Raw genomic sequence first — 26,278 nt, forward strand, 5'->3', positions numbered from 1 at the left:
CAAATCACGGAATGAAAAGCAATCAATCGCGATGCAAAGAAACCCCCGACCCTAAATGAAATCGAATAAATAATTGAATGCAACTCACGGTGACGATCTCAAGCATTTCCTGTCGGGAAATGTATCCGTTACCATCCAGGTCGTACATCGAGAAGGCCCATTTGAGTTTCTGCTCCAGCTTACCACGCGAGGTGACACTTAGGGCGCACAGGAATTCCCGAAAGTCTATCGTGCCGTCGCCATTAGCGTCGAAGGTCCGGAATACGTGTTCTGCAAACTGCGGACGGAAAATAAAAAAGGTAAGAAGTTGGTCATCTTCGAAGTTAGGTTTCAAATTATTCAATGTGATAATGTGTGTAAAAAATGACAATACATGTATTATACAGACGAGTACTTCAGCTTCATCGTGTAGTACAATCCATTTGATCCAAGTGTGATTCCCTAAGTTTATTTTTTGTTCTGTTGCATTGAATCAGCCCACTCTGAAGAGCAGTTTCGGTCTCATGAAAAATTGGATCCATAACTGGATCGCTTCAAACCAACCAGATTGGAATCATTGTTACCACATTTTCATCTGTACCGGAAGGGGTGAAAATCTTTTTCATATGAACTTTTTATTCCAGAAATCTGTACCAAAAATCTGTTTTATTAGCAAAAAAAATTACTCATTCAATTTCTACAAAATATTATATTTACTTACTCCTGATACCACATTTGCCATAAATATAAATTAACAATTACAAGCCCTGAATCACTCGAATCACCATCAGGGTTACCATATCTACAGAATAATCTGTATTTATACAGATTTTTCAAACTTTTTGAAACCAAGAATCTGTAGATACAGATTACTGATTTTTTTGACTTTCATGCAGATTTACAGATTTTTCAAAATAACGATCCTATATCAGTTATGGCATGATCTCAATAATTTTTTTCACAACTCACCAATTTTATTCATATAACATTCGAATCAGTCTGAATGAGAGTCATTTTATCATTCATATATAGCGTGCAGTACTGCTTTCTAATGTTCGATCTAAGGCGAAAAGATGCAAAAATCTGCGTCATCGGCTAACTTTGCAATAAATAAATAACACTGTTTATCTTAATCCTACTAAAACACAGTGAATACGATTTTTTACGTGGATACCATCAACATCGTAAAGTTCATAATAACTATGACAATCAATGATACTAAAGCTAAGATTATGCTTCAAGATTGAACTTATAAATTCAACCATTTGCAGTCATATTAAATTTCGATATGTGTGTCGTACTGATCGCAATTATGTTTACACGAGATTATGGAAGATGAACAATGTTCCTTTATTTTTTGTAAACTTCTGATAAGTATTTACTATGTTTTTATATTTATGTTTAAAAAATATTTGCCATAATTCTGCTTCGTGTGATATCTTTCACATGTATCACAAAAATAAATAGTTTAGCGTCTTTCGTCTTTCGTCTTTATTTTACTGTTTGAACATACAGAACAATGCTCTTTACATCTACACAGTGCCGCAATACATGGAGTTTTCCATCAATCCTTTCCTCAAGCATGGATGACAACTTATGTTTATACTTTATACGTTCTCTATTGTATATAACTAGCTGACCCGGAAAACTTCGTCCCGCCCAAAATTTGTGTTTTGTTATCAATACATGGGTCCAATCGCAGTACTGTTCATTGACTCATCTTCTAATCGTCCCCGTTGATTTTACCTTTTACTATAAAATTCCTAATATTTCTAACAAAACTCATCATTATAATATCAGATTATTTTCAGACACAATTCTCCTTCAAGATTTTTCAACCACTTGCAAATAACATGTTTCTCCGTTACATGAAATAAATGTTTTATACAGAAAATATGATAGAATGAAGACAGCCCTAAATGGTTAAATTCCTTCCTCGAGTTCTGATCTTATCAACACATCCGGCGATCCTTTTTTTTTTGTATAGATAGAAGAAGATATAGGAGTGCGTTTCATCACATTAAAATCCATTTCCAGTTTCGAACAAAGATCAATTTCGCTAGCGCAAACATCAAATGGACTAACAGCCCTTGTCACTACGTAATTGTAGAACAAATGGGAATACATTCCGAATTTTCCCTTTTTCCAGAAAGAAATTTGAAATTTGTGTTTTATTTGTATGGCATAGAAACATTTATTGCACCCTAAAACCTTCAGATTCCAAATTTGGTTTCATTTGCATGATTAATTCTCGAATAATGCAGAAATTTGTGTTTCATTTGTATGGCAGCCCACCCTAAGAGAGGGGGGAGTTGTATCTAACCACCGTAAAAACATTTATTGCACCCTGAAACCTCCACATGGCATATTTGGTTTCATTTGCTTGATTAATTCTCGAGTAATTCAGAAATTTGTGTTTCATTTGTATGGCAGCCCCCTCTTTTGGAGGGGGGTGGAGAGTCTAACCACCATAGAAACATTTATTGCACTCTAAAATCTCAATATGTCAATATGCAAGTGAAACCAAATTACCGGGCCTTGGCCGCCCGGTAATTTGGTTTCACTTGCTTGAAAAAATTTCGAATAATGCAGAAATTTGTGTTTTATCTGTATGGCAGCCCCCCCCTTAGAGAGGGGGGTGGAGAGTCTAACCACCATAGAAACATTTATTGAACCCTAAAACTACAATATGCCTAATTTGGTTTCATTTGCTTGAATAATTCTCGAATAAAGCACCCCCCCCCTTCCTTTTAGAGAGGGGTGGAGAGTCTAACCACCATAGAATCATTTATTGCATCCTAAAACTACAATATGCCTAATTTGGTTTCATTTGCTTGAATAATTCTCGAAAAAAACAGAAATTTGTGTTTCATTTGTATGGCAGACAACCCCCCTCCCCCCTTAGAGAGGGGGAGGGGTCTCAAACTATCACGAAAACCTTCCCCGGCCCCAAAATTCCCTACATACCAATTTTCATGTTGAGGGGTTCAGTAGTTTCCGAGTCCATAAGAATCAGACACACAGAAATCCATTTATATATATAGAAGATAGAAGATAGATAGTATCGTTTTGGTTCGTGAATAAATTCACAAGACATTGAAATTCGTTCAGAAAAAGTGTAAACTGATACATTGTTGCATGAATGATAATATTAGTATACTTCTTTGCTGTTGTGGCTGAAAGCAGACAAACGACCCCAAAGAGTTAATACACAGCTTTTATTATGGCAACCCTGATCACCACCCAAGATGCTCATACATTGTCTTTCAACATTTAGATTGCATACAATCATTCAATAAAATTTTCGATCTGCCACCACGATGTTCAATCAAATCTTTTGATTTTAAAATTGCGTTCGTCGTGTCGTTGCTGGGCCGATTTCTGAAACTTTTTTCTGCGTTTTTACAGTAAATGTTTTTTTGTAAAAATAAAACTCAAGCCTGAAATTATTAATTTGTCTGATGATTGGCATATCGTTCTAAATCATATTTCGGACACTCTGTAATAATAACTTGAAATGCTTAAGGGAGTATGCTAGTAGAGAAATTTGAAAAAAAAATCTTTTTTCCGTCATATTTCTGTAGTTTAGGCATACAACAATTTATTTATTACTTGTCTTCGAAATTAGTCGCACAGACAGATTAACTAATCGTATTTTTAAAAATGTTTTTGGATATGTTGAAGTCAAAATCTACAAACACTTCGTTAAAAAGACTACAGCAAACAATAAACGGGTTGTCTTGTCCTTAAATAGCAGACTTTCTGTGCGCGCGTTTTATTTTCGAGAAACGAGTATCGATTTTCTCTTCCCCACAACCCTTCCATGTGCAAGCGATGAGACCGGGCTTTAGCACACGGGCTCGGGATTGGTTCTTACTCTTTTCTTTCGTAAAATATTGAGATGTGTTCAGACTTCCTGTGCGCGCGCGTCTAAATTTCGAGAGACGAGTATTGATTTTCTCCTCAGCATAACTCCTTCATTTGCAAGCGATGAGACCGGGCTCTAGCACACGAGCCTGGGTCCGGTTCCTTCTCTTCTCCTTCGTAAAATATTGAGATGCGCTCAAGAATACCTTGTTGCACCTCAACATGAGCGATGCACATGTGTTGATGCTCGCGAGACTTTCTCGTGTACCTGCCTCAAAGTGACATTTGGTGCTGTCGGGGTTGTACTTCTGATGTTAAAATTTTAATCTTCGTAAAATGGCACGTAGAACAATTAGTTATGAAGAACTGTTTCACGTAAATATGGCTGCTAAAATCATCCAATGAATTCTCGCGTAACTTTTGAAAACGTCCTATGTAACAAATGTAAACAAATCGAGTTAATGGATGCACGCTATTAGTTTTCAATCATTGAATGTATTACAAAAACAATCGTTCACGTATCTATCTTCTTCATCTTTTTGTCGTCGATACAAATAGGCAACAAAATAGGCAACATACAAAAGGCCAATTACTTGTTCGATACTGGTACAAGTAACTCGAACAGAGTGTTTGTTCTCTGTTCACTGGATACTTCAACTAGAGCGCTGACTGGCATCGTCTAAATCAGCCTTAATGCACGAGCATCTCACACACACACACGTGTGCACACAACACATGTTCATCGTTCGCATCGTTTGCACATGGAAGAGTTGTGAGGAAAAACCGCACCAAAACAGGTTTTACTGTACGTTGGATTCCCTTGGAATGGAAACCACCCAATACAAGAAGTTTTGTTTGTTTAAAATCCCCCTTATGTGGAAGCATCATTTATGAAAACGCGTGTAAAGAGGTTGTCTGAAGTATTTCTTTACATAGCTATTTGCGACTGACATGATCACGTCCATTTTATTCTTCAGTTAATACGATTTTGTAGAGATGGAACTCAAAGCGTAGCAACAAAAATTGCACACAGACCGTTCAAATGACTGCTCAATTCGAACTCCTGAGATGCGTCAACATTACGACAATCGGCCTTGGCCGCCCGGTAAAGCCGAATAAGTGTGGATGTGCCGTCCTGGGTTGCCAACGTGCCGAAAACCGATTCTAACCATGCCGAACCCAACCCGAAACGAGTCGATCCGGATCACATCACGATGAAAATTCGCGTTGACGGCATTGTATTTTGTGTGTTTGTGACGGCTTCGTGCACCCGATGTGGCGTCCACATTACATAACGATCCAAATATACCGCCTGGTACAGGCCGATCGGCATTATTCGGTATAATGTGGACGCGCCTTTACTCGTTCCACATTTTCAGATGTTTTTCTACTCCTATATCTTTCAATCATGCTGTAAGAATTGTGCTTCCTGTAGCAATCACACAGTTGTTTTAACTTCATTCGAATTGCTTTATGAATCGGGACCGGTTCCAAGCGGAGAATGTCACAATGTCGACTGAAGTCTCTTTGTTTCGCAATCACTGATGTTTTCATAAAATGTTGTTATAACGATGCCCTGAAGGCCCAAACTTTTATAGTGATTGAAAAATGAATCTCAGGACTGCATGGCACCGGCCTTTCTACCCCATCTCCAGCCAAAGCGATAAACAAGCGAATTGAATAAAATGTTTCCGTAGTCCTGCGCCAACAACGCGGCCTTTTCTTGGATACGATCCTCTATATTTATTAAGAACACATTGCACCTAAATACTTCTTTTATGTGGGCAAATTGTAATAAAATCATCCAAATTAACAACAACTTTAATGTCTGATTCATCAATTCTTTCAACAAGACAAAAAAAACCTTGGAAAGGCCACACTAACTAATATCTGGACAGAAGCAATTTAAAGCATGGGTTTCCAATTGACGTGTAATACAACAGGGTATTATTACAAATATTTTTTATACTCGAAATACGGTACAAACTGATAAAAGACGGTACAATCCGCAATGGTCGAAAAAACATCGAAATCCCGTTCAAAACGGTCTCATTTGATCAGCTTAGTTCTCAGTGGTAAATTATAGAATATGCGTGTACCAGTGAGCCAGATGATTTTGTTTAGCAGAAAAGTCATCCGGTCTGTAGGGATTCTAATTTGAAACAACCGACATGATATGTGTGAAGATAACCACAAGGCAATGGTTTTCTCGAATTTACTATCGTTAGATTGCAAGTGGAATGTAATCCAGAACCCCAACGGTAGTGATCACTTGCCAATCAAAATTTCCATCACCATTGGGTCGAATTCTTCTGAATCTATAAACATGGCATATGACCTCACAAGACACATTGACTGGAAAAAATATGAGAACGCGATTGCTCTAGCCATCAATTCCAGAGATGGTTTACGTCCATTGGAGAAATATAACTTCCTTTCTCGTTTGATCTATGACAACGCGGTTCGCGCTCGAACGAAACCCATCCCAAGTTCCACTATTCGTCGAAGGCCTCCCAATCCATGGTTGGATAGCCAATGTTCCAAGCTTTATCAGGATAAATCGAACGCATTCAAAGCTTTTCGGAAACGTGGAACCATTGAAAATTTTCAATCATAATATTTGGATCTTGAAAATCAATTTAAAAACTTGATCAAAACGTGGCGAAATTTCGTGGGAGGTTTGTCACGAGAAACGTCAATGAAAAAATTATGGAAAAATGAAAAAAGTGGCTCGAAACATGAGAAATCGCTCTTCAACGAATAAAAGCGAAGAATATTCACATCGATGGATTTTTAATATTGCACGGAAGGTTTGTCCCGATTCCGCTCCCGTGTGAAAAATTGTTCGAGATATACCACAAGATAGGTGCGATCTTGATTCCGAGTTTTCGATGGTAGAATTCTTTCTTGCTCTTCTTTCTTGTAACAATTCGGCTCCAGGGACGGATAGAATTAAGTTCAACTTGTTGAAAAACCTCCCTGATGTGGCGAAACATCGCTTGTTGAATTTATTCAATCGGTTTCAGGAACATAATATTGTTCCGGATAATTGGAGACAAGTACGAGTTATAGCTATTCAAAAATCCGCGACTTCAATTCGTACCGCCCAATAGCAATGCTGTCTTGTATTCGGAAATTGTTGGAGAAAACTATTTTGTTTCGCCTTGATCGATAGGTTGAAACAAATGGCCTACTCTCAGATACAAAATATGGGTTCCGCAGGGGCAAGGGGACGAATGATTGTCTTGTGTTGCTTTCTTCAGAAATTCAAATGGCCTACGCCGAAAACAAAAAAATGTCTTCAGTATTCTTGGACATAAAGGGGACCTTTGATTCTGTTTCAATAGAGGTCCAGTCAGACAAACTCCATTCTCGAGGTCTGCCGCCTCTATTCAATAATATGTTATATAACTTGCTTTGTGAGAAACTTTTGAATTTTTCTCACGAAGATTCGGCAGTAAGCCGGGTCTCCTACATGGAGCTCCCCCAGTGCTCATGTTTAAGCCACCTTTTGTACAACTTCCATGCAGGCGACATTGACATTTGCCTTACACAAAATTGCAGCCTAAGACAACTTGCTGATGATGGAGTGGTGTCTGTCGTAGGATCAAACGAATCCTACCTGCAAAAACCCTTACAAGATACTTTGAACAATTTTTCAACCTGGGCCATTGGGCTCGAATCGAATTCTCCACGGAGAAAACAGAGATGGTCCAGCGAACCAGCAAAACCAAAGTATTAACTTTTGGGTAAACCGATCACGATCACGGAAATTTTGAGCAGCTGATCGGGCTAAATTTTCATTCTGGATTCATGACTTCATATCATGAATTCATCTCCATTAAGGTTGATCCTTCTTCGTATATTCCCAACCATGTTTGTTTTCCTGGCTACATCAATTCCTCTGTACATTTTGATCTGTTCATGTAGAAAAATATCCATGGAATTCCAGATTATCATCGATCGGGGATCGTTCCTACGATCTTCAATACAAATTATGGGTGTATCAATTGTGATAATATGTACTTTACTGATGAGTCCTCTATGAATGAGTCCACAAGATTTGGAGTGTTCAACGAAATTTTCAGCTCCTCACACAGTCTTCAGTTTTCTTGCTCAGTGTATATTGCTGAATTGGCAGCGCTGGACAGTGTCGCCTCACGACCTGTTGAACACTATTACATTGTAACGGATATTCTTAGCTCTGTCGAAGCTATCGGTTCAGTGAGGCCGGAAAAGCACTTGCCGTACTTCCTTAAGAGAATATGAGAAGTTTTGAGTGCTTTAACTCTGGCTGTTGTCATTACCTTTATCTGGGTCCCTTCACATTGCTCAATTCCATCGAACACGTTGGTTGGTCGTGCGAGGTGTATCTTGTTGCCAGATCGAATTTAGAAAACTCTCTTCGGGCTAGAGGAAGGCTGCCCAATGTGCCAATGAGAGATGTGTTGGCTAGGTTAGGCCTTGATTAAATGTCCCAAATATATGTCTTCCTAAAAGTTATCGATCTTCGTGTCTGATTGTCCTTATATCCTTATATTCTCCTTTTCCTTCGCGAGAAATCAAATCGCTTCTCAATAACAATAGAATAAGGTGAAATGTAAATACATATTAGATATAAGATAGGCTTAAGAATTGAGTGTGATGAACGTGAGTGTGAATGTGAGTGTGAACATTGTCAACATATCCTTATATCCCTTCCTTTTCCTGAAGAAAATGTGTCACCCTTCTAAACTCGAGTAGACCGCGAGTTTAGAAGGGTGACATCATTAACATTAGAATTAAGAAAAAATGTTTATATACACCTGTAAAAATACAGTGAGGAGTTTGGCTCCTTTAAACTTATGTAACAGAACCTGTAAAAATAAACGATTTAAGAAAACCAAGGCAATGGTAGCTACGGAATCAGTCTCATATTTCAATACTCAATCTAAAATAAGTCCCGATCGTTCAGATATTTTCAGTTATTTTAATAGATTGATAAGAATAACTGTTTCAGTGATCGAAACTGAAGATAGACTGTACCATTGGGTATCAGCCCTCAATTACAGTCATACTATACCGTTCTGAATCATACTTCTAATATCTTGAAATGCTTAATGTACAGATGATATAACTATAAAATTAATATCACAATTGCTTCTTTATAGTAATCCCTTGGTTTCACTATCATTTCATATGAGAACTACATTTTAATTATAACATAATCGGCAAAAATCTATCAACACTACTCACTATCGTTTGTGTTTGACGTTTGCTTAGCGTGAGCACGTAGAATTTACCCGTTCATAAACATTTAAATTTCTCCCGTGTTTCATCAGTTTTCATTATCGTTAACAGTTTACTGATTGCTAGGTAATTGTTGACTATAAAACATAATTAAGTGTAATGTAATTTTCGTAATTTTTGTACAAAAAATTACGAAATAAAGTGTCTGAAATTTGATATAGTGTCCGAAATTTGATTTTTATTCGCTTCATTTGAAAAGCATTTTATTCGATGATTTTTTTATGTTTACAATCAAATAGGTACCAAAGTAGAAAGCTTAAAAGCATATTGAATTAGTTTATTAAAAATATCTACCAAATAATACCCATGTATAAAGTTTAGACCTGTTTTCTGCATAATATGCCTTAAGCGTCCGAAATATGATTCAGAACGGTATTTAGTGGAAATCTAAAATTAATTTCGATCATTATTATTTCTTATCAGCCCATGAACATTTGTGGTATCTCTATAATAATTGTGATTCAATAATATGACCAGTGACATTTGTTTCGATTCGTTTTCCGCAATTGCTGTACCATTTCAGATTCACAATGTGAAAGCAATAGCTTTCCATTTCAACGAAGAACAAGCCTATCGGCAGTCTACAGACAGTTCACAAATTACGAACCACACCCCGCCATGAAAAGTAACTGCGCTCGTAATCGAATGTCACATCCAATCCGGCGAGCAATTGCTGGTGAGCTATAACGGCATTAGATTAAAAATCTTCCCCAAGGTACGATTCCATTCGTTCAATTTTGCCTTTAATATATCCAAAACGGTAACATGATCTCCCCCTCCCGTCTTGCATTAAGCCCTGCGGCTCCCTGCGTTCCCCAGAGGAAGTGGAAAGACAAAACAGAAATTAAGTACGCAGACTTCTTACTTTCGCCGGATTCCAGCAAATCAGGCTTTAGAATTGCGTTTCTTGGTGGATGCTGCTGTATCCTTCGGAAAATTTCTACCCGCTAGCATCACCTCTTCGGCTGGTTTTGTACTCGAAACAAGAAACCCGCGTAGTATGTAGAAGAATAAGCGCTGAAACGCTTGGGCATCGACGATTTTACGGCGCTCACCATTTGGGCGTGATTTAAAGCGATTCTCCGCACTCAGTGGCTGGGAATTAACCGCTTGTGTGCGTCAGTAGCGGACGAAGAATGTTTCTTTTTTTTTGTTCCCAAACGATGGGATAAATTTTCAACGATTAAACGTCTAAATTGTAAAGAAAGGGTACCGTGGGAAAATGGATGCTGACGAGGTTGGTTGTTCGTGAAAAAAGGATTCGCTTGATTACTTACCTTACTCGCATCTCCATAGGGGAAGAAATTTCCATATATCTTCTTGAATTCCTCCACCGATAAGTGGCCGCTGGGGCAGTCTTTCAGAAAACCTTTGTACCATTCCTGTATCTCTGCGTCTGAATTGGATGAAAAGTAGAGAAGAAGAAAAGAAAATGAAAATAGCTAGAATGAATTGAATATGGAATGAAATCATTTGGGAGATAAAAGCATCCGATGTTGGCATTCAAATGAAGGCCTCTTTCGACCGCGATCCGCATCACTTCACGTTACTGCCCAGGGAAAATGAATTGGTTTATGGGGAACCCTGATGGGGAAGGGGTGGCTGTCAATCAATATTCATTTTGGTTAACACGTCATTGGAACATTTATTATTTTGGTCAGCTGTTTCTGGCGCTGTGAAAGATTCTCATTACACTAGTGCGTGGTCATCACTGTCCAAAATAATGACAATCCAAATTATTTTAGCTCAATATCGAATAATTTTTTTTTTGCGATGTTGACTTCAAGCAATGTTTTACGGCAATGATGTCGAAACAATCAAAATATTCAAGGGTATTTTATTTTATATTTATTTAAATATGCTGATTTAAGCAGTATGCAATTTCCAGCGCAATATCTGTGCCATTTCAGGAACGAGTGATTTTATTTTAATGATTTTTAATATTTCATTTGTCAACAGAAATAATAAATTTTCTTGTTAACCTGTCGATGTATTTAATTACATCTATAATAATTATTTCTAAGTTAAATTATTTTGAGATGAATAACAAATTTACTAAGACAAGCAAAACTCAAGCTTAACGAGGGGCAGAAAGTTGAGAGGAAACAGCAGAATTTAATCAGCATATTGGAAAAATTTCCAGAAACCTTCTGTTCATGGCAAACCTGTCGTTGAGAATTCCGACATCTAAAGAAATGAGGAAAAGGAATCTCTCTTGTAAGAACCTCCGAGAAAACATGGCAAATTATTAAGACTATTAAGAGTAGCAGGTATGCCGACATAGTTTCAAGACTGATTTTTTTTTATGAATAATAAAGATCTGTTCTATCATGAACAGTGTTTGGATTTCGATCAAAATCGAATGATACACAATGTGTCATGCAAGTAAACTCTCACGAACATATAACCAAATATGAGAGGATCATTCAGATACTTGTATGAATGTCAGTAATCACTTGTGTAATATTTAGTGATTAAACTAAGAGAGGAATGAAGACTGTTGATTGCATATCCGATCTGTATCAAACATCGCATACCATTTTCGAAGCCTGCATACAAGTTTGAACCACATATATCGTCCCATTTTACTATAGCGAAACCCACTGCACAGAAAAGTGCAAAGCAATAAATGATACAAGAAAAATTACGACATCATTTAGTCACCATTTGCGGAGAGCAGCGAATGGGAAAAGAGATAAAACGCGAGAGTTTTTGCTTCTCACTGGAGAGACGAATGTACTCTCAGAGTTTAAAGTCTCTTTAATTCAATACCGTTACCGTTCTCACTGGCACATTCTTTGTGTGGACACCGACTGCACAACATCGTTGCTGGACAAGCTGGACGGCGAGGGATCGAGTGCCTTTCTCAAGGCAAGAGGGCGGAGGTGGTAGCGCTGGAGTAGAGTAATAGAGTAGAGTAGAGTTTTCAAAGGGCCTTTCTGAAGGCTAGAGACGAATGAACTGCAAAAGTTTAAAGTCTCTATAATACAAGACCTTCCTTCCTTCCTTCTCACTGGAGCGGTGTTGCTAGTAAAATGATGCGGTCTATATGAATATACATGTTTCTCGCGTATCTTTTGAAAAGATCCTATGTAACATTCACATCAACTCGAGAAAAACGGAGTTAAAGATCGGAATATTGTTCCGCGAATTGTTTCAAAAGGAATCGATCTTTATCACTACTTTTACCACTAGCAGTCAATAATAACTCTGAAAAACCTTGTAACTGTTGTCATGTGATTTTAGTTAGAAATTCAAGCCTTCGAGCGAAAAATGTTACATTGGACGTTTTGACTGCCCGCTTTGTACATTGGACAAATAACGTTGCACGATGAGAAACTGGAAATAACTACTAAACAACGATCCAAATACTTGCACTTCGTGCTAAAAGCAGATCATTATTGTTATAACTCGTTGAATTGAACTAAAAACGATATCAACACCCGAAAATAACAAAAACTCAAAATGACCGAAGTGCGATTTCGTGTTGTATTGGTTGCTTTGTAACTTCGGATGTATCGAGCGTCAGAGGAAAGTGGTGTCCGAAGTAACAGTCGAGTGCCTAAAATTCGAATCTGTACATTGGTCATTTTTTGTATCGGCGATAAAAAGGTGAAAAGGATAGATACTTGAACGATTGTTTTCTCAATGCATTAAATGATTGATAACTAATAGTGTGAATCCATTAACTCGATTTGTTTACATTTGTTACTTAGGACGTTTTCAAAAGTTACGCGAGATTTCAAGGTTTAGTGGCGTTGAAAATGGAAAATATAATCAGACTACCCTCCCTTAACCTATATCGAGCTAAATAATCATATAGTTTGCACTCTCTGAGACTTAAAAATCAGGATCTGCTACATTAGCTGAATATGAATCTTTCGCTTTGCGTGGTCCGTACGATCCTGCTGTTTCATGATGCATGGAGAGGTCGATATGCATATGTTAGAGGCAAAGAAGAACTCTTTTGTATCGTGATTTGCAACACATAACAACAAAAGAATACCGCTGGGGGAAATGTTTCCAGAAAGATCATATTTGAACGAACGAAAGCGATTTTTTCAATGAGTGGATCATTTGGCAAACACTGATCATGAAGCAACGGATGATATATACTATGTGTACATCCTACCTTTATGCGTTCATTCTATATACAAAAAAAATGTATTTTATTTGTAATGAAAAAAAAATCGCCAATTGTTTTTCGGGCAACCCAATAGAATAACATGTAGGAGAAGTTCTCATTAACAGATATCTGAAATTCAACATGTAACTATACAAATCATGTCATTGTGATCGATAGCAAAACCATGAAGAAATATTGCGAAACTTATTCTCTAGACAATTTACCGAAAACCCCTCCGCTGAAAGGGACCAGTGGATCGTAATAAGAAGGTTGCAGCAGTGCACCTCATTAAATCAAATGCTTCGCACTCTGTTTGTGATACAGGTCGAACTAGATTATATACAATTTTAGGCTCAGTTCTACACAACAGTTCAATTTTTTTTTATATTTCGAATATGACTTATTTCAAGCGAAAATGAGATTTGTCAACGTTAAAGTGAAAGTTAATTGGCCTCTACGAGTACAATGAAGTAAAAAACGTGATTTTATACGATTTTAGTTGAAAATTCACCAGGAATTGTTTGAAATGATATTGCAGCGAAATCAAAAAAGATAGAAGTTGGGTGTCAAAGTACAAGTTGTAGAACGTTTAGATGGCTTTAATTTGATAAATAGAAACATTCAAGTTTATTATGTGTATTTTGAATAAAATTTCAAAACTACAAACTTTTAATTTTTTAATTTCTAAAATGTTAAGGTTTGGAGAGCTTTTTCGAACACGCTAATATAATATAATCAAAGAATTTAGGGAAACAAATACACATAAAAAGAACACATTCGAATACAATCTATATATATATATATATATATATATATATATATATATATATATATATATATATATATATATATAAATGGAGTGATGTCTGTCTGCTGTCTGATTCTTATAGACTCGGAAACTACTGAACCGATCGACATGAAAATTGGTATGTAGGGGTTTTTGGGGCCGGGGAAGGTTTTCGTGATATTTTGAGACCCCTCCCCCCTCTCTAAGGGGGGGCTGCCATACAAATGAAACACACATTTCTGCATTACTCGGAAATTAACCAAGCAAACGAAACCAAAGTTGGCATGTGAAAGTTTTAGGGTGCAATAAATGTTTCTATGATGGTTAGACAGTCCTTCCCCACTCAAAGGGGGGGCTACCATACAAATGAAACACAAATTTCTGCATTACTCGAGAATTAATCAAGCAAATGAAACCAAATTTGGCATGTGGAGGTTTTAGGATGCAATAAATGTTTCTATGGTGTTAAGATACTCCTTCCCCCTCTCTTAGAGGGGGCTGCCGTACAAATGAAACACAAATTTTTGCATTACCCGAGAATTAATCAAGCAAATTAAACCAAATTAGGCATATGGAAACTTTAGGGTGCAATGAATGTTTCTATGGTGGTTAGATACCCCTCCCCCCTCTTTTAGGGGTGGCTGCCATACAAATAAAACACAAATTTCTGCATTACTCGAGAATTAATCAAGTAAATGGGCGGGACGAAGTTTGCCGGGTTAGCTAGTTGAATATAAATTCGATCAGTACTGCGTCTCAAAATAAAAAAAGTGAATATAACAAAAATTCATTTGTGCCGCGCGACACATTTACAGTTCTAAAAACCAATTACATATACCTACGAAAGGATTAGGAACACTTTCAAATTCAAATGAGAGGACTACTAAATTTCCAAATCTCAAAGAAAATTTTTTAAAATTTCAATTTTTTTCTGGTACATATATAATTTTTTGATGAAAAAGCTTTTGGATAATATATTTCGATACACCATGATCAGATGTAGTTTTTATTTTAATACTAGCTGACCCGGCAAACTTCGTCCCGCCCAAAATCTATTTTTCCTTATAATATAACACTATCAAAACTCGACATTATAATATCAGATTATTTTCAGACACAATTCTCGTGCAAGAATTTTCATCCACTTGCAAATAACATGTTTCTCCGTTACATGGAATAAATGTTTGATACTGAAAATATGATAGAATAAAGACAGCCCTAAATCGGACAATTCATTCCTCGAGTTTTGCTCTTATCAACACATTCGGCGATCCATTTTAATTTATATAGATAGAAGACGACATAAGAGTGCGTTTATCACATTAAAATCTATTTCCACTTTCGAACGAAGATCAATTTCGTTACCGCAAACATTAAATGGACTAACAATGCTTGTCAATATGTAATTGTGGAACACATGCGAATTAAATTTTTAGAATATTCCCATTTCGCTTCAGAGTTTTCCGAAAATTTTCAATTGTCATGTTTGGTTGGAATATGTACATTATTTTTATGGAACCCCCCTCCTTTCCAGAGGAGGAAGAGGTGTCATAGCATCATAGAAACATTTCTCGTACTCAAAATCCCAAATTAGGCTCCATTTGCTTGATTAATTCTCGAGTTTTGCAGAAGTTTGTGTTTCATTTGTATGGCAGAACACCCCCCCACCCCCCTTCGAGAGGGGAGTTGAGTGTGTAACCACCATAGAAACATTTATTGCACCCTAAAACCCCCATATGTCTAATTTGGTTTCATTTGCTTGATTAATTCTCGAGTAATGCAGAAATTTGTGTTTCATTTGTACGGCAGCCCCTCCTAAAAGAGGGAGGAGCAGTACCTAACCACCATAAAATCATTTATTGCACCCTAATACCTATAAATACCAAATTTCGTTTAATTTGCTTGATTAGTTCTCGAGTAATGTAGAAATTTGTGTTTCATTTGTATGGTAGCCCCCCTTAGAGAGAGGGGTGTAGTGTCTAACCACCATAGAAACATTTATTGCACCCTAAAACCTCCACATGGCAAATTTCGTTTCATTTGATTGATTAATTCTCGAGTAATGTAGAAAAAAAACCCCTACATACCATTTTTCACGTCGATCGGTTCAGTAGTTTCCTAGTCCATAAGAATCAGACAGACAGACAGACTTACTAATGATTCCAAATTTATTTTACTAAAATACAAAAAATAACATTGTTTTGAAAATTATAATGTGAGTCAAAAATGCCCTTCAAATGCCACCAATAAAAAATTTTTATGTTTGCCCCAGAAAAAAGTCAAACAAATGAAGAGAGCGTATTTTTAGGGAAGTAATATCAATAACTTTCAAATGGCTATGAACAGTACACATCTTTAATTTTGACACATGGCACGAATCACGCGAGACCTGTCAAAAAACAAAATTAGAAAATTAGAAAAATTAGAACAACACATCATGACAGTCTATTTAATTCCGAATTTAATTATGGAATTATGGATGGAACTCAAGAAAGATTCTTTTACATGAACCTTTTACCTCTATCTATAAAGGTAAGAAAGTTAGATTTTTTTATTTCATATTGGTCACCCTATGTTTGACATCATGAAAATGTGCGCTTTATCATATGTAACAACTTTGTCGAAGACAGATTCTGTCTAGAGAATAACTGTCGAGCTTTAGATGCTGATTTTCACCTCAATGCTCTTCCTGGACCATTGTAGAATGCCGTGCAAAAAATTAAAAGTTCGTTTTTCGCCATACATAGATTCTATGGTGAGCCACATCAATAATAAATTCATTTTCATATTTTTCCTAAATTTCCAACAACATTGTCAAACATCATATTTTAATCAAACTTCTAGAGATTGAGTTACGATTTTTTGAAAGAATGATCTATGAATTTGAATACGCACTTTTAAAAAATCAGTCGTCATTTAAATTGATCTTACGATAAGGTGATTTTGGGTAGCTTCCATCTTGTGTACCAAGTTTTTGAATCAAATCGAAGAGGGCCACGTCTAAATTTGCCATTTTTCGGCGGTTTTGTCGTGGAATTGTTCTATGACAGGGGTGGCCATTAGTGTGACAATGGATGTATGGGGAAAAATTCATCATCGAATTACAAAAACTGATCATGTACATTTTGTTTATTGGTCCAAAAAAATGATCTGTGCAAAGTTTCAGCTCGATCGAACATGATTTAGGGTTGCCTCAAAGCGCTTAAAGTTATGATTTTTTCATCCTCGAAAATCTCCCAAGGGGGGAGCCAATTTAGAAAATCAAATTTTTTTTTCGATGCCAAATGGCTTAAAAATGCATAAAACGTCGAGATCTGGTTTATCACGAAAAAATTTTTTTGGCTAAAATCATTTTTTTGGGCCAATAAACAAAATGTACATGGTAGGTTTTTGAAATTTGACATGACCATTTTCGCTGCCACCCTAGTGGCCATGCTTTCAATCATTGCGGGCGACTAATTGTTTAAAGGTCAGGCTGTATAACTAGAAAATGAATGCAGTACTAAACGATTGAATACGGTGAAAACTAAAGTAAAAACATAGACAATGCTAATAAATATTCAATTATAAATCATTCTATCAGAAACATAATTATCGGTTATTGAATTACTAATTATTAACTTTAATGAAAATTATTCTCATTAAAGTCTTTACCACTTGAATTAAAAATCGAAGAATGTTTGAAAAAATTGACATTTTGTATGTTCATAAAGCATTTATTTCTCAAAAAAATACACTCATGTTGAGTAATATATTCGTCAATTACCTCGATGTACAAGAACAATCATTAATAGAAACAATATGGACGTGTTCATACAACTGAAGGATGAATAGAAAATTGAATGAAGAAAAAACAGCTCTTTTATCGAGATAATGTACCTAAAGGTACATTAAATGCACTTAATAAGATTACACGTATTGCAGTTTGAATCACTTCTTTGTACCGTGTTATCAGGACTCTGCTCCTAGCGACAGTTATTTGTTGACAAAACTGAAGTAAATGTACAATTTAAAAAGTATTTGTTCCACTTAAGTTAATGAAGAGGAACAAGTCGCAAAATTGAAACTTTCGAGTTATTTCTTGCAATGGGTTAAGCATTTCATTAGCTACTTACCACATTTATCAGATTTTGGAAAATCAAGCGTACAACAGAAATGACGGGTCGAAATTGTTTTTAATTAGGTCAACGAAACCCCCTTCACAGCACTAAACTTTGCGTTCGTTTTTCATAAAAATGATAAAAATGTCATAAAGTCCGGTTTGACTTTGTTACCCTAGAGTTGTTGTTTCATTAATCACCATCAAACTTATCCAGGACATGTTTTAGAAATACATTCAAATAAGTATGCTCTATTACTTGCCGTGCCGTGGCCGAGTGGTTAGTGTCACACCTAACATGCCGGGGGTTCGGGTTCGATTCCCGTTCTGGTCAGGGGAATTTTTCGCCAGATAAACTTCCTTCGACTTGCACAAACTATATGCCCTTGCAGTTGGAAAACCATTGATATTTTAGAACGAGGACCATCAATGCAAGGACTACAGGAAGAAGTACATTAACCCTTTGCGGTCGGAATTATTTTCCCTTGAAGGAGATCCTCTTTTCTTTCCACGCTAATAATATTTTGTTTTTTACCGAGTACCGTTACCTATTATTCACATAAACTTCGTATACATTCGTGTAAAAGTTCACTAGACTTTGAAATTCGTCTGAAAAATTGTAAATTATCAACATCGTTGAATAAAGTATTTAGTATGCTTCCTTGCTGAGAGCAGACAAACGACCGCAAAGGGTTAAAAAACGACTTCACACAACTTCTTCGAAAGCCCATAACTCCTCCATTGTTTTGGTCGGATCTAGCGTCTGCTCACTATACTTCTGCCGCCTAGACTTTGTTCAGAAGTGAATAAGTCGATTCTGTTTCGAAATGACAAAACCCACCAAACTGCCCAGAAATGCGGCCCATTGAAAGATACTGGGCTATAATCGAAAGGCATCTCAAGAGGGATTTATTCATTTATTTACTACTAGATTTCAATACTTTCAATCATCCACGTTTTCTTACTAAGTGAACGTTAGTGAGTCCAATCACTGAACTCTTCATTGATTGATTACCCTTTGACCCTTTACAATGTCCTTTCACTATAAATTGTCTAGTACTTCTGCAAAAATTCGTCCTTATAATATAAAATTATTTTCAGACACAATTCTCGTGAAAGATTCTTCAAGCATTTAGAAATAACATGTTTCTCCGTTGCATGGAATACATGTTCGATACAGAGAATATTACAAAATAAAGACAGCTCAAATCGGACCATTCCTTCCTCGGGTTTAGGGCACACCAACACATTTGGCCTTACATTTTTGTTTATATAGATAGAAGATATAGGAATGCGTTATTCCGTCTGAAAATCCTCTTCCACTTTCGAACAAAAATTAATTTCATTAGCGCCAACATCAAATGGACTAACAACGCTTAGCTAATTGTAGAACATATGGGAATTCAATTTTCAGATTTTTCTCTCCGCTATTATACGGGAAGAGACGAATACAACGAAATATAGATGACTCAAATTGAACCATTTCTTCCTCGGGTTTTGCGCTTACTAACACATTTGGCCTTCCATTTTTATTTATAGATATAAGATATGGAAATGCGTTATTTCGCCTGAAAATCCATTTCCACTTACAAACAAAGAGCAATTTCGATAGCGCAAATATCGAATGGACTAACAACGCTCATTATGATGTAATTTTCGAACATGTGGGAATTCAATTTTCCGAATTTTCCGCCTTCCTTCAGGATTTTCCGAAAATTTTCCGATTTTGCTCTCCACTATATTGATCTACGGGAAGAGACGAATACAACAAAATAAAGAAGGTTAAAAGCGAACCATCCCTTCTTCGGGTTTTCCGATTACCAACAGATTTTGCCTTACATTTTTATTTATATAGATGACTCTTCGTCCCATTGAGATTAGATCTGATTCACTACAATTCTCCATTAAACCTGCAGCTGCAGTTCTCCAACTCCCGGCTGCACCGATTCTTGCCAAGTCCTGCTCCACCTGATCCAACCATCTCGCTCGCTGGGCTCCTCTCCTTCTTGTTCCTACCGGATTTGATGCGAACACCAACTTTGCAGAGCTGCTGTCCGGCAATCTTGCAACATGCCCTGCCCATCGCACTCGTCCAGCCTTGGCGACTTTCTAGGTGCTGGGCTCGCCGTAGAGTTGCGCCAGTTGGTGGTTCATTCTCCTTCTCCATACTCCGTTTTCCTGTACATCACCGTATATTGTTCTGAGCACTCGGCGTTCGAAAACTCCGAGCGCTTGTGAGTCCATCGTCCATGCTTCATGCCCATAGAGAACAACCGGTCGAATTAGGGATTTGTACATGGTACACTTCGAACGGGGTCGGAGCTTGTTGGACCTCAAGGATATGCGGAGCCCATAGTAGGCACGACTCCCATTGACAATGCGTCTTCGAATTTCACAGCTGTTGTTGTTGTCAGTTGTTATCAACGAGCCAAGGTAGACAAGTTGCTCCACCACCTCGAGCTCGTCGCCTTCGATCACAACACTACTATCAAGAAGAACTCTGTTGCGATCAGTCCCTCCAGCTAGCATGTATTTAGTCTTAGACGCATTGATACCAAGCCCAATCAGCCCTACTTCGTGTTTCAGTCGGGTATACAAGTCGGCTACCGTCGCATGTGTTCTTCCGATTATGTCCACGTCGTCGACGAAGCAGATAAACTGACTAGACTTGTTGAAAATCGTGCCCCGCATGTTGAAGCCCGCTCTCCGCATAACACCTTTTCAAGAGGGATGGTAGAGGTGATAGAAGAAAATCCGTTGAGAGATTCAAGAAAATTCAAGCGGTCTGCGAAAAGTTTCAGTGAAAATTGTACAAAACTTCATGGAGAGTATTGTCTGGAAAGTTCAATGATTCTTCAAAACCAGTAAATTTACATTTACTTATTTTACTTGTATTTTATGTGTATGTACATTAGAGTTCGAATTTCCATTGTTAGGTGGTTCGAAAAATCAGTTTTCCCCCTTTGTTCCAAAAATGATTCTTTTCAAAAATTCATAACTTTTGAACTACAGGACCAATTCAGATGATCAACATATTGAATTGGAGCCAATTAGCTTGTCTTCATATTCAAAAACAAGGGAGAAACAAAAATTTGTTTCTTTTTTGATTTATGATTTTTCAAGGTTCATGCTTTCAGTCTTCGTTCAATATTCCTTTGCGATTGGCGAATCCGATCCTTTGCGAATCCAATTTTACACAAATGTAACATATATGTAACTTCAATTTGATATGTCGTTCATCTGGATCGGTGGTTCAAAAGTTATGAATTTTTGAAAAAAGTCATTTTAGGAAAAATGGGAAAAAGTAGTTTTTTCGGACCACCCAACAATAGAAATAGGCACCCTAATGAAAAAAATTAAAAAAAAAGGGTCCAATATTTTTTGGTATGCTGACCACCATCCAGCAAAAATGGGTAACGGATATGGGGGGGTGCTAATTACAAAAACATAACAGTTATTATGTTTTGTCAATTAGGTAGGACTGAGTACCGTTTTGTCTCATATTCCGAACACTTCAGTTTTATATGTAAAGGGCCTGGCCGGGTAAGGAAGTAAAAAGTGCCCCCAAACCAAATCACTAGCCGTATGGCAAATATTGTAAAGGATATTAAATAAGAAATTTTGGCGGTTTATTTGAACCCCTATCTGGTTTGACGTAGGATCTATAGTGAAAAACGTACTTTTCGTTAATTTCACGCCATCCTCAAAAGATCCGAGATAAAAATTTGAAAAAAATACTGAATGTGCATCTTACTACGATGTATCAAAAAAAATTATCAAAAAAAAATTTCATCAAAAATTTTAGTACTAAAAAAAATAATGAAATCTTGAAAATTTTTTTTTTGGGATTTAGAGATTCAGTACTACTCTAATTCATATTTTAATGTGTTTCTACGGCTTTTCTAGATATGTGTGATTTTTTTCAGATTTTTTTCAGTGTTGCGCGGTATCAAAAAATTTTTTTTTTATGTTTCCAAAGAGTGGTTAGGTAAGGGAGTAAAAAGTGCCCCCAAACCAAATCACTAGCTGTATGGCAAATATTGTAAAGGATGTTAAATAAGAAATTTTGGTGGTTTATTTGAACCCCTATGTGGTTTGACGTAGGATCTATAGTGAAAAACGTACTTTTTCGTTTATTTCACGCCATCCTCAATAGATCTGAGATAAAAATTTGAAAAAAATACTGAATGTACATCCTACCATGGTGTATCAAGAAAAATTATCAAAAAAAATTTCATCAAAAATTTTTGTACTAAAAAAATATTAAAATTTTGAAAATTTTTTTTTTGGATTTAGAGATTCAGTACTACTCTAATTCATATTCAAATGTACTCTTACGGCTTTTCTAGATTTATAAATATCTTCAAACTGTTTTTTTTTTCAAATATCTAATACTAAAAATAAAATGAAAAAAAATACACAGTACAAAAAAATGTTATAGATTTTCTGGCATTTCGAAATTTTGAAAAAAAAAATATAACTTTGAGACCCACTCCTGCTCAAATTTTTATTTAAATGCGTTCGTATGTGTCTTTTTTCTACATGTGGCGTAATTTTTCCTGAATTTTTAAGAGCATTGTGTGACACAAAATAATTTTCTTCATCGTCTGCATTATTATTTTTATTTTTTTGAAATCGATTATTTTATTGTATTCGTGGTTTTCAATTGAAAGATTAAAATAAAAAAACAAATCGAATTTGTGGTCTCAAAGTTATATTTTTTTTCAAAATTTCGAAATGCCAGAAAATCTATAACATTTTTTTGTACTGTGTATTTTTCTTTTTTATTATTTTATTTTTATTATTAGATATTTAAAAAAAAACAGCTTGACGATATTTATCAATCTAGAAAAGCCGTAAGAGCACATTTAAATATGAATTAGAGTAGTATTGAATCTCTAAATCCCAAAAAAAAATTTTCAAATTTTCATAATTTTTTTTTAATACTAAAATTTTTGATGAATTATTTTTTTGATAATTTTTCTTGATACACCGTGGTAAGATGCACATTCAGTATTTTTTTCAAATTTTTATCTCGGATCTATTGAGGATGGCGTGAAATGCACGAAAAAGTACGTTTGTCACTATAGATCCTACGTCAAACCACATAGGGGTTCAAATAAACCGCCAAAATTTCTTATTTAATATCCTTTACAATATTTGCCATACAGCTAGTGATTTGGTTTGGGGGCACTTTTTACTCCCTTACCTAACCACTCTTTGGAAACATAAAAAAAAAATTTTTTGATACCGCGCAACACTGAAAAAAATCTGAAAAAAATCACACATATCTAGAAAAGCCGTAGAAACACATTAAAATATGAATTAGAGTAGTACTGAATCTCTAAATCCCAAAAAAAAAATTTTCAAGATTTCATTATTTTTTTTAGTACTAAAATTTTTGATGAAATTTTTTTTTGATAATTTTTTTTGATACATCGTAGTAAGATGCACATTCAGTATTTTTTTCAAATTTTTATCTCGGATCTTTTGAGGATGGCGTGAAATTAACGAAAAGTACGTTTTTCACTATAGATCCTACGTCAAACCACATAGGGGTTCAAATAAACCACCAAAATTTCTTATTTAATATCCTTTACTATATTTGCCATACAGCTAGTGATTTGGTTTGGGGGCACTTTTTACTCCCTTACCCGGCCAGGCCCTTTACTAAACTTTTATGTTACAAATAATAAAGTAATGCAAATACAGATACAAAACGAGGCATAGGCTTCATTTTGACATCATTTACAGGTATCGATACCGTCTATAATTTATAATATTAGACATTTGCAAAAAAGTGACAGTCAGTGATAAAATGTTTGCGTTAGCAAATTCCGTAAAAAACAAGCACCGTTCATTTTTTTTCCGTTTTTGTACTTGTTTCAACTATTTTGTTAGTCTTTTTTCATGTTAAGTGCTAGGAAAGGCATAAATCTACAATAAATGGATAAAAAAAACTATATTATATGCAGAAATACTCATCAAAACTAGTATGGATGCAGTGTTCAGAATTTTAATCAAGTTTCGACACATGATTAAAATTCAGAACACTTAATTTTAAATGTAAATTTACTGAACTTTAATGTTATAAATGATTGAATAATGAAAGTCTTAACATTCTTTGGGTTATAGGCTTCATTTTAACATCAGTTACAGGTATCAATACAGTCTATAATTTATAATATCAATCATTTGCCAAAAAGTGACAATCAAAATTAACGATAAAATGTTTGCTTTAGAAAATTTCGGAAAAAACAAGGATCGTTAATTTTTCAGTTTTTGTAGTTGTTTCAACTATTTTGTTCGTTGTTTTCAGGTTAAGTGCGTTAAGTGGTTAAGAGAATGTATGAACCTACAATAAATGGGCGAAAAAAAAGATAATTTATACAGAAATCTTCATTAAAATTAATGAAATAGTGTTCGGAATATGAATCAAGTTTCTACGCATTATTCAAATTGCGAACATTTTATTTTTAAATGTAAATTTACTGAACTTTAATGTTATAAATAATTTAATATTCTAAACTCTGACATTCTTTGGGCTATAGACATCATTTACAGGTATCGATACCGATAGAGCGCCCTTGGTCCCGAAACCATGTAAACTATAAGAATCAAATACTATCAATAATTACAAAAGCAAAATCCAATTTTTTGCAAGCATAACATTTTTCCAAACTAGCTAATTTGATATATCGATTATATGAATCGGTCCAGTAGTTTAAAAGTTATGATTTTTGAAAAAAAATGCATTTTTGCTGTTCCGAATTTGAGACAAAAGTGAATAAGCATATTTTTAGTTTTTCACCATGAATATGTATTTATAAATCAACTTTATGGTAGTCAAATGAAAAAGAAGGCTCTATTGTATCCAAAAATCAAATAAATTTCTCGAAAGAGTACCATTTTGAGTAATAAGACACTGTTGAATGGCCAACAAAGCTTAAGTGTTCGGAATATGTGACAAAACGGTAACGAAAATGTGACCAAGCCAGAGACGATGAGAACCAATCTTTGTCGACTGCCGTTTCGGTTGAACAAAGAAAGTGTGATATTCTGAGTTTTGTTAAGAAAAATGTTGATTCTCCAGGCTATATCCCAGCATTGGCGGTCCTGATGTTTGAATTCAGGAATAACCAGGAGCCCAATAACATAACAGTTCGGCTGAAAAGTTTATAAGGAAACACAGTAAAACTTCTTTTTTTTTTGTGCTAAATTCAATTTTATTATTTAACATAATTCTCTTCGTGATACAGGCGATACAGCAATTATAGCGATTTTGCAACCTTTCGATACCATTTTTATAGTACTCTTTCGGTTTTCCCAAAATAGGCCTCAGTTTCGGTAATCACTTCATCTTCGGTCTTAAATTTCTTGCCAGCGAGTATTCTCTTCAGATCTGCGAACAGAAAATAGTCGCTGGGTGCCAGATCTGGAGATTACGGTAGATGCGGAAGCAATTCGAAGCCCAATTCATGCAATTTTGCCATCAACACTCGAAATTCGGATTTTTCCAATAACAAAAGTTGCTTCACTCTCAGTGCTGTAACTCACGAACCAATTGACCGATTGCTGTCAAATTTCGTCCATTGAAAGATGGTGCTTTGTGATAGTCAAGTAGATTTTTGCAAGAGGCGCCATCTGGACGTCAACCTTATGAACTTTTCAGCCGAACTGTTATGTTCTTTTTCTGAACAGTATTTGTTTTTTGCTTGGTTCAGCTTATATGGAGTCGAATCCGCATATGTAACGTTTGCGAACTATTTAGTTTGAAGCCTTTAAAAAATAAACTAAGGAAAAAGGCATCAGACGAGAGGCATACATTATTTGACTCAGTGACTGACGATGACAGTGACTTTTCGTTTCAAGAATTAGTTGTAAAATTGAAGGCATGAGGCACTACTCAAAAACAATGTAAATTTAATCATCACATTCTGAAGGTGTTGCGAAAAATCAAACAATTAGATAACAAAGTTCAATTCACTCAACTCATTCCCAATTTCGTTCTTGATCATCATGATTGGTTGATGAATATAAAAACCAAAATCATACCATAATACATTTTTTGGAGGGTTCCCCAGAGAACTTCTACACGAGTAGTTAAAAGTGCACTATCATCATTTGAAGT

The 26,278-nt window shown here is 35.8% G+C and overlaps 1 protein-coding gene across 1 annotated transcript in view; it reads right to left on the bottom strand.

The window, feature by feature from the left end:
- Positions 1-26,278, bottom strand: part of LOC129765467 (neurocalcin homolog) — a 433,786-nt gene that overhangs the window by 19,917 nt on the left and 387,591 nt on the right. The window contains exons 3-4 of the mRNA XM_055765827.1: positions 10,413-10,531; positions 89-277 (exon numbers count right to left, since the gene is read on the bottom strand). Of these exons, the coding sequence (XP_055621802.1) occupies positions 89-277; positions 10,413-10,531 (308 nt within the window). The remainder of the gene's footprint in view (positions 1-88; positions 278-10,412; positions 10,532-26,278) is intronic.

This window comes from Toxorhynchites rutilus, chromosome 2 (assembly GCF_029784135.1).
Source record: "Toxorhynchites rutilus septentrionalis strain SRP chromosome 2, ASM2978413v1, whole genome shotgun sequence".
Taxonomy (NCBI): Eukaryota; Metazoa; Arthropoda; class Insecta; order Diptera; family Culicidae; genus Toxorhynchites; species Toxorhynchites rutilus.